The sequence below is a fragment of the Diabrotica undecimpunctata genome, chromosome 9 (assembly GCF_040954645.1).
Source record: "Diabrotica undecimpunctata isolate CICGRU chromosome 9, icDiaUnde3, whole genome shotgun sequence".
NCBI lineage: Eukaryota > Metazoa > Arthropoda > Insecta > Coleoptera > Chrysomelidae > Diabrotica > Diabrotica undecimpunctata.
Genome location: NC_092811.1, coordinates 101,693,011 through 101,709,302, shown reverse-complemented (window position 1 = coordinate 101,709,302; position 16,292 = coordinate 101,693,011). Strand labels below are relative to the sequence as shown.

General features: G+C 35.6%; 2 protein-coding genes across 2 annotated transcripts in view; both read right to left on the bottom strand.

The window, feature by feature from the left end:
- LOC140450334 (uncharacterized) overlaps positions 1-16,292 on the bottom strand; it is a 265,222-nt gene that overhangs the window by 146,253 nt on the left and 102,677 nt on the right. The window lies entirely within an intron of this gene.
- On the bottom strand, positions 358-936 carry LOC140450335 (10 kDa heat shock protein, mitochondrial-like). The gene has a single exon (XM_072543919.1). The coding sequence runs from the start codon at positions 801-803 to the stop codon at positions 471-473; it is 333 nt and encodes a 110-aa protein (XP_072400020.1). The 5' UTR covers positions 804-936; the 3' UTR covers positions 358-470.

Genomic DNA, 16,292 nt, shown 5'->3' with positions numbered 1-16,292 from the left:
AAAAATAATATTATAATTGGGTATTTTCTTTTGTGATAATTCAATGTATTTTATTTTCTAACCATTGTATTGCGGTTTTACTCTTACTATCTAAAGTAACTGTGTTCTTGTAGCAGGTTGTCTAATAAATAAAAAACCAAAAGAGCTATAGCCAAATTCTTTAAAAACCTTAAAAAAAACAATAGAAACCAGCTAACAAGTTTAAAATTTTAATTTATATTATTTCTTGTATTTAATATTTGTAACGTGACTGAAAGGGTTAAGATGAATTTTGCAGCAAAACCTTGCATCATATGAAGTTTTTTAATAGCAATGAATATTATAAAGAACGATAATTACCTTTATAATAAAAAAATGCCAGAAGAAATGGGTATTTATTTATTTATCAAGTTACAAACGTATACCAAATTAGCAAAGACTAATTTAACAATCGTTTACCGATGAATAAATGCAAAAGGAAACCGTCAACTTCAATCCGTCAATTTTGCCAGAATGTCATGATCTCTATACATAAAATATACCTCGTCTTTAGCCAGCTCGATTTTGGTACCACCATAATCAGCCAAAATCACCTCATCTCCGGTATTAACATTAACGGGCACGATATGTCCGCTTTCGGTTCTAATTCCAGGACCGACGGCGACGACAGTGCCTCTTTGCACCTTTACGTTGGTCTTGTCAGGTAATATAATACCACCCTCAGTGTGAGTCTCTGCTTCTGCTTTTTTTATCAGTACTCGATTCAATAAAGGTGTTATCTTCTTAATATTTGCAGCTCTAGCTATTTTCGCTGCCGCAGACATCGTAGTAACGAACTTTTCGTACAAGCAGTTTGACGTTTGATAATTAATCAAAGAATTGACAGTTAATTAAATGAAGCAACTGTATTAAAAAATTAATAACATGTATAAAATTATCATTTTGTCAACGGTAAACCTTAGTATCTTTGTAACTATCTATTTCATAATACTTACTGTTTTTTTTTTAATAAGTAAACGCCTTTTTAGCAGCTAACTCACCTGAAATAAAAAAAAAAATAGTGAAAATATATTTAAAACATTGAGAAGTTGACAGATGCATATATCATTAAAATATAGATTGTTGATAACAAAAAAGCAGAAGAAAATGATTGGTATTCGAACGCAAAATCCATAGACATATAATACAAGATAGACTGATCGTTTCAATACCAGCCCGTTCCATCTAAGCGACAGAGAAAAATGACGTAAAGCAGTCCCTGCATCCCTTTCTAATTTGCCAGATTTACCGTCGACGTGACCTAAATGACCAATGAGAAAGTCAGGTGGTCGATAAATGCGGTCCATTAGACAGATTTGCAGTAACTGTTTTACGTCATTTTTCTCTGTCGCACGTTGCACTGGGGGAACGCCACTGTATTGCAGCAGTGAGTCTGTCCATGGCAAAATCCTTCTAAGTTATATATGTTATATCAATAGTTATATGTGGCCCTTTAGGCCTGTAAACAAAAAAGCTGAAAAAATCTTATATGGCTTTTTGAAGGTTATACAAGGTATATGAGAGTTAGCTGGTGATACATTCTTGAAGACGTACAGGTTGTTTTTGCTTGTTTTTTTTAACAATCATAAAAAGTGAAAAAAAAAAACATTTTTTCCCTATAAAAACGTTTCTTATAAATTTGAGAGAAAAATTATTCAAATAAAAGTTGTAGATCTTAAGCAGTTCTCTAATTTTGCGAGTTTCTAAATTAAAATATATACATAAACAATTGACCGAGAATAATGAAAAAACCCTTATTTTTTCATTAATTTATAAATAATATTAACTTGGTTTCTTGCATAATGATATTTAATATAACTACTTGAAATTATGGCAATTAATGAATTATTGAAGTGTGCTAAATCTCAGCTAGATCGACCAAATAGTTTGTAAGTTATTCAATTTGTTTATGCTGGAGAGCGATTATTTAAACAACTGTACTTACCCAAACAGTGACTACTATTTGTAAAGCATTCTTATTTATTCCTTCTGTGTTTTTTTTATTATCTGATCTAGCAATATTATAAACAATAACGTTGATAGCGATCGACATCTTATTGTAATTTTATTTTCTGTTTTCCTGTTCTCACCATTGTTGCTTGGCAATCTGTCATAATCATCTATAAATTCTTGGAAATATTTTGAAAGGATTAATTAGTCGAACGATTATTTAAATCTAGAAACAAGATTTATTTGCGATAAATCCAGTTATCGTTATCGTCTTTTTACCGTGTGAGGTAGCTATTCCTTCGGGCACCTCTCCAGGGGCTGGTTAGGGAATGCTCACTAGACGTTTGGCTATTGATATTGTTCAAGAAAATAGGGCTAAAAGGACAACGTTAAAGGAGTTTTTTTGTTTCTTATGGTCAATGGTCTTATCCCAAATATAAAAAAACCGCGGAGTGCTACCATTTAAAGCGGTGCGTTATTGAAAAAGGAGTGAATTTGTCCTTATGCACTAGGCTGCATTTGAGTGAATTTTATGCACTTTTCGTACATATACATGTACAGAAAAGTTGTTTAAATTAAATTTCCTATCGAAATGTCACCTTTACTGGTGAAAAAGGAGGAAAAGTCAATTTTTTTAGCAGAACTAAATTCAAAATACCAAGCAAAAAAAAACAGGAATACACTCGAGTTTTTTTTTTGGCCATAACTTTTTTCTAAGGGGGTATAGGTATAGACATTGCTAAACACAGAAAAAACTTCTATCCTTCCTCTTTAAAAAGACGTTCAGTAGATGTCTTTAGGATTTACAGTATTCCAGATATGATTTTTCAAAGTTCGCCACTCATACCATTTATTACATATTTTCTCTATTTTTTTCACAAACGTTGTTCTATAACTTTCTTCTACAGTTTTAGTTAAATACAGTGGTAAATTTAATAAAAATCATAATAAATTACCTTTAAAATTTTAAAATGGTCTATTGTAGAAGAGTTTGGGACTAATTTTGAGCAAGATACGGTTCTTCAAAGTTTTTTAATTTTAACGATTTATGCGAAATTTCTTTAACGTTGTAGTTACTTTATAAAGTACATACTCAGTATGATATCCAAGAAGGCGGAGCAAAACTAGATGGTGTTAGGCAGCAGCAACATCAGTAATTGACAAAGACAAGCCTAACAGTCAGAAATCGACAAGCGGAGTTGTATCAGCCGAAAAGTTGTGTTATTGATGTTTGAGTCAGATAAAAATATGGGCCTCAATCCCGGCAGATCTTATATGATCAAAGGACGAGTAAAATTCCTTTCGTTTGTAGCCAAAATATACATGTACAAGCCACATGTATATTTTTAATGTAATAATTTTATATAAATCCTATAACTCTGCCTGTGTTAGTTGTGGGGTGCAGTGAGTACCTTTACAACTAATACAGCTGGTCCCAAGCTCGGAAAAAATAGAAGAGATAGAGGAGTAACACCTTTATAGAAAACCAGAGTTCAACTGGCCCGGCTGATAGTACTGTGTGAGGGTCCCTTGTATAGGTTATAGAAGAAGATCAACGACGGAGGGAGCAAATGAGATTCTACCCAATGGTCCTGAAGGCGGAAAAATATTAAAGGGAAAACCGATCTCTCAAGTCCTGAAAGACAATCGGTATATGGGAAGAACAACCTGTTAGGGGGTTTAGACATTGGGCCTGCCCCTCAGTACTTATAAAAAATTTTGTGGCAATAAATCTTAGAATATAGAGAGATTCGGAGATAAAACGGCAGACGACTAAAGGACTTGAACAACAAAAAATACCAATTTCTGTCATTACAGAAACAAAGAAAAAAGGCAAGTGAATGAAACTAACTGGAAAATTTGGCCACATTTTTAGTGGTATAGCAAAAGACAAGAGGGCGGCGAAATGAGTATCGATACTTATTGAACAAAATCTAAAAAACAAAATAACAAATTGGGAAGCATTTAATGAAAGGATAGTAACTGAGAACATAAACATCTACGGATATAGAATTACTATATTAGGCGTATATGACCCCAATGAAGATAAATCAGTATACGAAAAAGATACGTTCTACCAGTAACTATAAGACGTACTCTCAAAAATAGGCAGCGAGACATAATAATTATAGGCGACCTGAACGCAAGAACTCGAAGAAGACAAAATAATCCAAACTTCGCCGAAGAACATGATGAACTAGAATAACAGAAACAGATAAAATAACGAGCGTATCACAAATGGCTTACCTCCCAACGAGAAGACGGCAAAAACCAATACTGCAATCAACAAAGAATTTTTAAAAGAATGGTTATAAGACATAAAAAACAAACATAAAAAAGAAAATGCAAGGAAGTAGAATTTTGTTTAGTTGGAAGCAAACGCTCTTCAAAATCTACCTGAGTGAGGCACTGAAGAAATGGGGATCATATTTTGGAAAGGGTATACCATTAAACAACGAAACAACCCTAAGTATGCCTAAATGGGAATACGATCGAACAGCTTCGGTATTATAGATATCTTCGCACTCTAGTGAATAAGAATCTTCATTACAAACAAGAAAAAGTAAAAATAAAACAATCAAAAGAACAAAAAGAAGAACATGATTTAAGAATAATTAAAGAAATGCAAAAGAAACAAGAAACACAACAATATAAAGACCAAAAACTGACTAATGTAGAAAACTCATTAGATAGGTAAAGAAAATGTCATCGCAAAAATAAAAAATGTATGTCTAGAAATTAAAGATAAGTATTTCAGACAAGAACGAAAAAGCAAATGTTAATGGTAATAGTAATAGTAATGGTAATAGTAATGGTAATAGTTAGTGGTTAATGATATGATGGAAAGTAGAAGGAGGGCGAAAGATAAGAACATGATGGAGTTCAAGAAAATTTACAAAGAAATAATAGAAGCCAAAGAATACATGGATGAAGAAATTAAAAAATTGGAGTAAAGATATGTCTAATCTTCATAAAAAAAGTCAAAGAAGCTGCAGGAATCTGTAAACCTATATCAGGATGTATAGTGGATAGGGGCGGCAAACCCTTAGTAGATATGGAACATAAGAAGATCTGGAACAGTCATTTAAAGATAAAGAAATCCTATTATTATCTAATGTATTTTGTAATACTGGGCCTCTAATTACAATTGGCGAAGTAGAATCAGCAATAAAAACCACTAAATAAGGAAGAGCAGTACAAATTGATAAGTTTCACTCGGAGTTCCTAAAAATTATGGACAACAAGGAATTAGTATGGATTTCATCGATATTCAATCAGATCTATAATAAAGATAAAATACCACACGAGTCTGGTAGAAGAGTATCAGTGTGGTTTCAGAAAAAGCGAAATCACTGTAGACCAGATCTTCGTATTATAAGAAATATAGCCTGAAAATTATGAATAAAATAAGCCCCCTATGGTTATTGTCATTGATTTTAAATGGCTTGATCGAATCAGACGAATGAAACTGTAGCTAGCACTACAGGATATGGGCGTGAGTTCACAGCAAAGAATGCGTGCGCCAATGTTAACCATTGTTCATAATATTCATAATATTGAAAAAGATCATACAGGAAGCAAATACGAACAAAGCAGATCTTATCTACTACAGTAAACATCAGTGCTTATTATCTAATACTCTTAGGTAGGAGTAAAAAAGAATTGATAGAAGTCGATATGAAGCTGAAGAACAAGGTAATAGCTGGAAGATAAAAAGGATTGTCTATAAACGAAACAAAAACAAATATATGGAATGAACAAATAATTCACACTGGGGCAGCACATACTGATGACAACACCAAAGCCAAAACATTATAAATTCAAATAATTTAAGAACGTTTGAACACTTAGGAACTATCTTTACAAAAAAAAACCTAACATCAAAGAAGAAATACAGAGAATTATTGACGGCAGCTCGGAAAAGGGGTGCAGAGGATCTGCTAAGCTATGCTAATCTAAGCCATGCCGTTCTTCTTCGACACGGCCTTCTTCCGCTCTTCTCAGCTCTCTGATACCGATTAGTGAACAAAAAATACTGCGCAAAATTTTTGGATGAAAAACACAAACGAACAATGAATAAGAAGAATAAATGAAGAGTCGGCTGTACTCTACCGAAAATCTTCTATCATATAAGGGATAAAAACGTAAAGGCTTAGGTGGTTGGGTTACGTTAAGAGAATTGTTGCATTCAAAATTCCAAGAATGATAATATCTAGTACATTCGTAGACATAATGCGCAGAGGAAGCCGGAAGTTAAGATGGAGCAACGAAGTTACAAATGATATGAGAAGATTCCACATAACGAATTGGAAGCAAATAATACGAGAGAATGGAGAATCATAGTTCATAAAGACATAGGCTCGTACGACACACATTATTATTATTACCTTCCTCTTAGTTTTATCTATTTTGTTTTTCTTTGTCTAGAAGCTCTTCTTTGTCATTTTGCTTTTATCTTTGGAATGTCGAATCGTGCATTGTTTTTTTAATTAAAATAGCTTAATAAAGTCTTTTTTTAATAGCAATATGTTATTTAAATTACTTTTCTGTGCCCTTTTAGAAAATTACAAATAGACGTGGGATCATTGAACTACTTTTTAATAAACATTCCTGACAAACCTTTTTGAAAGCCTTTAGGACTGTCACCTAATTCATTTACTTTCTTAATAGATTAAAAACGCCGATAAATACAAATCCCATCTTATTCCAATTTCTAGACCAAGCCGTGAAACCTTTTAAGGGCCCAAGAAAGTACAAAAGCAGGTCAAAAACCCTCCTACGCATAGCCACCAGATGGTTACAAAACAGCCCTATCCGTTATTAAAATCTTGATTACTTTTTTAATCTAGTACATTGTATACATAAAATCTCAAATATCAGAAAGAAAAAAGGAAGAATATAATTAAAGAAGATTGTGATGTTATACGGAATTCTCCATTTCATTATATTTTTTTAAACAGTTCTAAAATCATTCGATAACAACAACAGCTATTAAATTATATGAAATTTTGGCAAATAAAATGTTAGACTGATTGAAAGTAAATGCTAATACAAGTTTGTTCCAATCGGTTACAAGAATTCCATTTTTAGCAATTTTATTTTCAAACATCTATCTTTCCTCTGTATTTTAGTAGGCTTTATAAAATCATTTTTTTTTATTTACAAAAAACCCGCTTCAACCTAAACAAACCTAGGTTATTAGCGAAACAGTAACATTAATTACACTTTGTTTAGTAAATTAAAGTCTTTTAAAAACAAAAGTAGGTTATCTATAATTATCTATAATCTTATATATTGTATAGTATTTTTTGAATTTAAAATGTCTTTAAGATTAAAAAGGAAAAGACAGTTAAGATTTGATTTCACGTACAGGGCGCTTGCGCATCCGCTTATACGTATTTCGACCCAATAGGCCTCATCAGAACGACCTTCGCAATCGCTCTGAACGTGAAATAAATATTTTCTGTCTTAGGAAGCAACTCTAACATGGCTTCGTATAGACGCAATGTAGCGACATCTGATAATAAATGATTTTTCGAAAATTAGTCTACGGTCTTTAAGATTGTTTGGTAAATGGTATTTAATTCTGTGACGATTGAACTTTTCGCACTTTTCCACTAGCACATGTTGTACCCAAAGGGGTGAACCACATTCATCACAAATTCTTCTTTCTTAAATAAATGTTCATGAGAAAACTGAGTATGTCCAAGTCGTAAACGGGAAATAATTATTTGTTTTTGTCTGATACCTCGGGTGGTTGCCATGGTCCAAGCCATGGTGCCATGGTCCAAGCCAAATTTGTAGAGGTACTCAAAAATGTGTCCAGAAAAGCTATCCTCAGAGGATGTAGACAACAATATGTTCCCTGGATGTCCAGCGAGTCCAAAGAACTAATGAGAACATACGAAACCCTCTATTCCACTGACCCTTTTAGCCAAGAAACGGTTGACTGCGGAGCAGTACTACTCCAACAGCTAAGTCAAGCCAGACAGGAAAAGTGGATTGAGACCCTGGAAAAAATGGACATGACACATAGTAGTAAAATAGCATGGAACCTTGTAAAAAAACTTAGCGGTGATCCAAAAGAACATAAATCACCTTGCAAGGTTACAGCAAACAAAGTCGCTGCTCAACTCCTTATGAATGGAAGAACTACGAACCGATATAAGAGCTCAAACACTAGAAGAAGATTGGATTCGGAGACAAACCACCTAGGTACTCCTTTTACACTAAAAGAACTCCACGACGGTATGAACAGGTTAAAAACGGGAAAGCTGCAGGTGTGGATGATATATGCAGTGAACAAATAAAGCATCTAGACCAAGGAGCAAAAAACTGGATCTTGCAATTTTATAACACGTGCTGCAAAACCTGCGAAATTCCAAAATCATGGAGGAAATCTAAAGTAATAGCCTTGTTAAAACCAGGAAAGGACCCAGAAAACCCCAGTAGCTACAGATCTATCTCGCTGTTGTGTCACTTTTTTAAACTATACGAGAGACTCATACTCGCCAGAATAGAAAAAAATGTCGACAAGCACCTCATCCCACAACAAGGAGGATTCAGACCCGGCAAATCTTGCACCGGTCAAGTCCTCGCACTAACAGAACACATTGAAGAGGGCTTTGAAGAAAAACTTATAACAGCGGCTGCTTTCGTAGATTTGACAGCAGCCTATGACACAGTAAGGCACAAAACATTGCTCCACAAATTATACGACACTCTCAATGACCACCATCTGAGTAAGGTCGTATATTCCTTACTGCAAAACAGACGTTTTTTCGTTATGCTGGAGGGTAAAGTAAGTAGGTGGAGAGTTCAAAAAAATGTCCTTCCACAGGGAAGTGTTTCAGTTTCAATGCTCTTCAATATATACACAAACGACTAACCTACGCCGACCAAAACCAAGAACTTCCTCTATGCTGACAATCTTGCAATATGTGCTCAAGGAAATAGTTTTGAAGAAGTGGAGAAGAAACTCGAAACTGCCTTAAAAACAATGACAGCGTACTACCTGCAGAATTCCCTGAGACCCAATCCCTCTAAAACCCAAGTCTGCGCTTTCCACCTTCGCGCAAAGGAAGCCAAGCGAAAACTTCAAATTGTGTGGAATGGTAATACATTAGAACACACAAACCAACCTATATATCTTGGAGTAACTCTGGACCGGTCCCTCACCTACAGACAACATTGTATAAAAACGAAAGGGAAAGTAACAACTAGGAACAGCATACTCAGAAAGCTAACGGGAAGTAAATGGGGCGCACGTCCTGACGTTTTAAGAACAACGGCAATTTTACACAGACAGGCACAAACACAGGCACTGTGTTTCTTAATTGCTGAATATGCGTGCCCCGTTTGGGGCAGATCTGCCCACACCAAACAAGTTGATACTGCGCTAAATGAGACATGCAGGATAGTAACGGGGTGCATGAAACCAACGCCACTCTCAAATCTATATAAAGCAGCGGGTTTTGCAGAACCCTCAACACGCAGAGGCGTTGCAGAGCACATAGAGAAAATTAAACAGATCGAACACCACGAAAGCGGCTAAAGTCTAGGAAAAGCTTCCTTGGAACAGTGCAGGATGACCCGCCTGAGTATTTTCCTCTTCCCCAGGTTCAATGGACCAGCCAGTCCCTAGACTTTAAAACGTGGAAAACTATGAATCGGATAAGAACGGGGGTCGCTCCAGTAAAATCAAACATGGCAAAATGGGGGAAAATCGACCAAGATGATGTGCACTGTGACTGTGGAGAAACACAGAATATGGAACATCTTCTTACATGCAGAAACTGTCCTCATCGATGTACCCTCGAAGATTTGTGGCTCGCCAACAAAGATGGAACCGACGTAGCCCGATACTGGGCCGAAATTTTATGAATGACATGTCCGGACACGATAAAGTAAAGTAAACCATGGTCCAATCTTATTTTTTATCTCCTGAAGCATTGATGGTGTGGATTTCCCTTTATTGTTCCAGCTCTCGAACAGGTGCTTTATGAACTAGCTTTTTAGATCCATACTCACAGATTGGGGTGATATGGGGATACTGTTGTCGTTTATAGCTTCTTTGGCATTTTTGCAATGAAATTTATTTAGTTCTTCCTTTATTAGTAGAGCTAATGGATGCTGCGTGTATATTTTCCTGATTAGTTGTAGTGATGACATAGAATCTGTCACGATTTTGTTCATCCTATTTGCATTTGCATGTAGTATCGCTTTGTAAATTGCGTAGAGTTTTCCTGTTAATATAGTTCCAGTATCTGGAAAACTATGTTTGAGAATCTCTGTGCTGTTAATTATTGCCACTCCGACTCCATTTTTAGTTTTAGACGCGTCTGTATAGTATACTGTGTAATCGGAATGGGAGTTAATTAGATCTCTGAAGAGTTGTATGATAAGATTAAGGTTGGTACTATTTTTTTGGAATTGTCCTCCTCCTTGTAGATGCCTTCTCTGTTGAGGTTGGCGATAAATATGACAAATTTCTCTCTGTTCTGGGCTTGATGAATTAATTCATTTCCTCTTGTATGGGTCCAATCTCTGATGTTTCGTAGCCAAGTCATTTTTTCTTTCATCCTATGCCCCTTTTACCTTCAATCTTGCCTTCTAATATTACCTGGAGCTGCTCAAATTCCCTATGGCACATTATGTGTCCTAGATATGACTTCTTTCTAATTTTGATAGTACTGACCAGATGGAGGCGTGTGTTCATTGCTCTCAGTACTTCTTCATTCGTAGTTCTTCTGCTCCAGCTTATTCTTAGCATTCGTTAGTATATCCACATTTCAAATAAATTTAATGTGTTGACGTCATAATGTTTTAATATCCAGGTCTCACAGCTATATAGTAATAGAGACCACACATTCTCAGTCTTATTGAAACTGATAGCTTGGGGTTACAGAGCATTTTACGCATATTCATAAAACCAGATCTTGCTATTTCAATGCGTCTTCTAACTTCTTTTGAGTGGTCTAGTTGACTATTTAGTTCTCTGCCAAAGTATATGAAGCTTTGGGAACTCTGAAGGGTGATACCATTTATTTGTATGTTAGGTGTAACTTGTTCATGGGGGTTTTTGTGGAATACCAATACCAGCCTGTGACTTTCTTCTGATAATATGTTCATCAATATTTTTAGTTGGTCTTCTGTTTCTGCTAATACTACGGTGTCATCGGCATATCTTATATTGTTAATGATGATTCCATTGGCTCTGGCACCTTCAGGGCGATCTTCAAGAGAAGCTCTAATTATATGTTCGGCATGTGCATTAAATAATAGGGGGGATAAAATGCACCTTTGACGTGAATTGGAATTGTAATAGTCTGCAATTGACTGTTGGAGTTTTTATAAACTGAGGTGAAGATGAAGATATATTTTATATATGATATAAGGGTGGAAATTGCTTGCAGTTAACTAGGTTCATTGCATGATACATTCTGCGGGAATATGGGAGATTGAACTTTAAAGAGTCGTTAGTCATGGATTTGTCTAAAATGTTATTTATTGGGATTCTTTTATTTAGAGTTATGCTAGAAGTGTAATTAAAGGTTAATAGCTGCCCACGAAGCTCTAGCGTGGGTTCACCTATATCAGCTTGTATGGTACTTATCGGAATTGTTCTGTACGTTTCAAGTATAATCTTTAGGTATAAAATAATTTAGTTTGTTGATTTAATTTGTTTTAAAAACAATTCGGTGAATTTAAAGTAAGTAGGATTTGTTAAATATAGGCTGGTAGTTAGTAGTATAGGTTGGCTATTGTGTAATTATGAGTTATGTATATGTCATGTTTGTAAGTAAGTTAGTAACATTGCAAATAAAAATGTAGCATGTTGATTATATTAAAAGAAGATATACATCAATAATGAGTTTATTTAAGTCATTTCTTAACTAAATATTCAATAGGTTATGGGCCCAGTCGACTCTTTGATAAATAGCTGAAGTAAAAATTAAGTAAAAGGTCAGTGTATTACAGATAAGCATTTAGATATTAGCTTTGTTCGCGGAGAGAGTCCCTGACTAGTTTTCGACAAGTTTTGGACAAGTTAGGGATTATTGTTGTGTGCCAACGCGGTTAGTTATTAGTTTCCAACTTTAAATTCTCCGCGAATGATTTTTGGACATTTCTACTCTTTCTATCCTCAAAACAGATCAAAGTTTTTAACTTTAACCAGAAACGTCACACTTTTTAAAACAAATGGAAAGGTCTGATCTATCAGATGATTACATAAATTTAATCCGTTTGTATTTTTGTCATTTTAATATAAGATATGAATATTTAACAAAAAGTAACCTTATTCGACGTTCTAAATGTGGAAAATAACTATTCATCGTTAACATGTCTTTAATTTATCAAAAAACACAGTAAACTGCAAGTAACTGTACGAAAATGGTTTTCCTTGACCACTTCAGGATTTTTTCGAGCTGCGGTCAATAAAGTTAGGATTGCCATGCTAGTAGCCAACATCCGTAACGGATAGGCACCACAAGAAGAAGAACTGTATTGGGTAAAAAATTGAAACATTTAAACAACTACATAGAAAATATTGCAAAAAAAATAAGATTATGGTCTGCAGCAATCAGTGACTTTCCTCATGCTCATTTTCCCTCGTTTAGTACAGGAATTGTTATGTTTTCTTGTACGAGACGAAGTCAAACAAAAACCTGAGAATTTACAGTTTCTATAGCGCTTGCGCTGACTAAAAATCCGTACTCTAATCCACAAACCCAATGGACCAAAACTAGTTAGAGAAACTCCGCAAACATCAAACTTGCAGTCAAAGTCCCGAATTTTTAACACCGCGAACGCTGAAAACGCAATTGCGCATGTGAATCAGTCAGAAACCAGTCGTGGATTGTCTCCGCGAACAAAGCTGTTATAAAAGATGCCAATATATCTAAAGAAATGCTGAAAGCACTCGAAGACGTTTTTGGGAGTAAAAGTACATTCGCCAAGGTTACATTAAAAAAGGTCTGTTGACTTTAAAATGTAAAGGAGATCAAAAACTGTAAGAGCATTTTATGAGTTTTGACAGAATTATAAGAGAACTGGAAGGTGTAAGTAGTAAGATAGATGAATCAGACAAAGTATGACTTCTCTTGACTCTTAATAAAGAGTCATCATCATCATCATCATCCAGCCTTCATTTATCATGTCCTCTGCTGGACATAAGCCTCCCTTAAACTCCCCCACTCTTTACGATTTTGTGCTCTTTGTTGCCAATTTTTGGTGATATGCCTGATGTCGTCAGCCCAACGCGTAGGAGCTCTTCGTCTACTACGTTTGTCTGGTCTTGGTCTCCAATCTTTATTTTGCTCGTCCATTGTGATTCGTACGTTCTCGCCACGTGGCCTGCCGTGTTCCATTTCAGTTCCGCTATGCATTCCACAACATCAGCAATACTCGTCCTTCTTCGCAGATCTTCTTTTCTTACTCGGTCTCGCAACGTCACTCCCAGCATAGACCGTTCCATGCCTCTCTGTGCCACTCTCAATTTCGAAGCCGTAGTCTTGGTTAGACTACGTAGTCATAGCTTCCGCCCCATAGGTCACGACTGGTAATACTCATTGGTCAAATACTTTTCATTTGAGGCTAATTGGTATGTTGACTCTAAGTGTGTCTCGCAGTTTTCCAAAGGCCGCTCACGGTAAAGTAATTCGTCTATAGATTTCGCATATTTGGTTATCCATGCTGATTCTTATTTCATGACCCAAATACATATTTCTCCACCAGTTCTACCACTTTGTCTTGAATAGTTAAATGGTTATTAGGGACCATATTTGTCATAAACTTAGTATTGGTCAAGTTCATTCTGAGGCCCACCTTCGAAAATGCAAAGTCCAATTCATTTAACATATCTGTGGTTTCTCCTAAATTATCTGTGATAAGGTCAATGTCATCTGCGAAACGGAGATGGTTAAGCTTTTCGCCATCTATTGTTACTCCTCTGTGGTCCAAATTGATCATCTTAAAGGCATACTCTAATGCAGTTATGAATAATTTCGGTGAAAATGTATCTCCTTGCCTTATTCCACGTTTTATTTTGATTGGTCGGGTTTGATGATGTATCTTAACAGTCATAGTGGCATTTTTGTAAATATTGTAAATAAGTTCACTATAGCTATGGTCAATCCCGCTGGCATTCATTGCTTCTACAAGGTTTTCTATTTCGATCGTGCCGAACGCATTATGAAAATCTATGAAAGTGAGGACAAGAGGTTTGTTGTTTTTATAGATTTTTCAATGGGTGTCTTAACTGTATGGAGGTGATCATTTGTACCATAATTTGAACGGAATCCTCTCTGCTCTCTCGGTTGGTAGAAATCTAATTTTTTCTCCAATATTAATGTCACTAACCTAGTAAAGAGCTTGTACATGTGGTTCAACAGGCTAATAGGTCTATATTCGTCTAGCTCCTTTTTTATGCAAAAGGATGGTTATAGCATTGTTCCATTCTTTGGGCACCTCTCTTTGCTGCAAACATAGATTAAACAGTTTCCTTAATTTATTTAATAGCATATATATAGTTTAATCAGTGTGTTTTGCCGGTGTTAACTTACGGTGCGGAAACGTTGACTATGACAAGGAGAACAGTTCAAAAGATCCGTGTGTGTCAAAGGGCGATGGAGCGTGCTATGTTGGGCGTTTCACTACGAGACAAGATCCCAAATCGCCAGCTACGACAAAGAACAGGAGTGGCTGATGCAGTAGAGAGAGAGTAGCGAAATTGAAATGGAACTGGGCAGGTCACGTGGCTCGAATGACAGATAATAGATGGACAAAGCGGATACTGGAATGGAGACCAAGAGATGATGCCTACCGAAGCAGAGGTCGTCCACCAACACGTTGGACCGACGATCTAAAACGTTGTCATAGGAATTGGATGCAAGAGGCACAAGATCGAAATAGATGGAAAATTATGAGGGAGATCTATGTCCAGCAGTGGATAAGCGAAGATTGAATAATGATGATCCTCCATAATCAGTAGAAGAGTATGAATCAGTAATTACTGCGACGGAAAAAATAGAAAAATATATATCGGATAAATTACCAGTGAATAAAGGTTTGAGACACGATGTTGTATATCGCCGACGTTGTTCAAAATCTCTGTGAGAGCAACTTTAAAACAATGGAATCGAAAAATGCAAGAAATGAATTACATTAGATACCTTACAGTTTGCCGTCTCGGAAAGCTAATCAGCGATCACGTTCCTCAGGTGCTCCGGACAGTTCCTTGCTTCCAAAGAGCTCATTACGTGACTCCACTACAATGTATTGAAATCATTTCGGACGTAGAAGAGGATCAAGATGACCCAACCGATGATCAGACAAGAATTAACTGGGAAGACAAAAAAAAAAGATGGAGGCGAGGCGTCGGGAAACGTTGAAAACCGGCATATGCATGTATATATATTTATTAGGACTTATTTTCGATCAGAATTTTTGTTAGGATTCAATTTCTTCCAGGTGCTTTATTCCATTTCATTTCTTTGATTGCCATTTTTACTTCTTCGCTTATTTCAGGCATCATTTCTTGATTCGCATTTTTGTTAACACCCGGTATACATATAATGCTTGATCAATAAAATATAAGTTGTTAAAATAAGAGTAAATATATGCCGTAAAATAAGCATCTACACTTTGTTAACCAATTACAAAGAAAAATAAAAGTGAAGTTCTATTAAAAACTGTACGACGATTTAGTCTGAAAGAAAAAACACTTAACAGTTCCCAGGATGTTGCAAATCAAATTTAATTCAAACCCCCTGTAACTGCGACATCAAGTGGCTAATAAACGATGCAGAAATGATCGTATTTTCTGCTACCTCTTACAAATATCCTGCGGTTAAGAAATGTACGTCGGCCATTTATAATAAATCGTTTGCGATTATCAATAGACCGCGGAGCAGGTGAAAAAATTTAAATTCCTACCTTCTGAAAGATTATGTTTTCAGTGTAACGAGAGTGCTGTAAGTGCGTTTACTGTTAGCTCATTAGGTACACATTTGGCGAATAGCAAAATTCTTGCTAGAATATGTATCTATTTACTGTCAAAAGAAATGTAAGCAAGCAACAATGTAAATAATAATTCAGTGCCTGAACTCTATATTTCTTCACATTTATCATTGTGTATTAACTGAGTTCAAATCCCATCATAGTAAGACTTTTTCTTTTTCCTCTTGTTCTTCTTCTTCCTTTTTATAAGCTTCCTCTTCCTCTTTATATGCCAGCAAAAAGATACCACCACCGACGAATGCAACAGTGGATCCTTCAAATTAAGGAATCAAGAAAACTCAGGTGAACACTTAGTTAAGGTT

Coding starts and splice junctions, on each gene's coding strand:
- LOC140450335 (XM_072543919.1), bottom strand. CDS start 803: ATGTCTGCGGCAGCGAAAATAGCTAGAGCTGCAAATATTAAGAAGATA.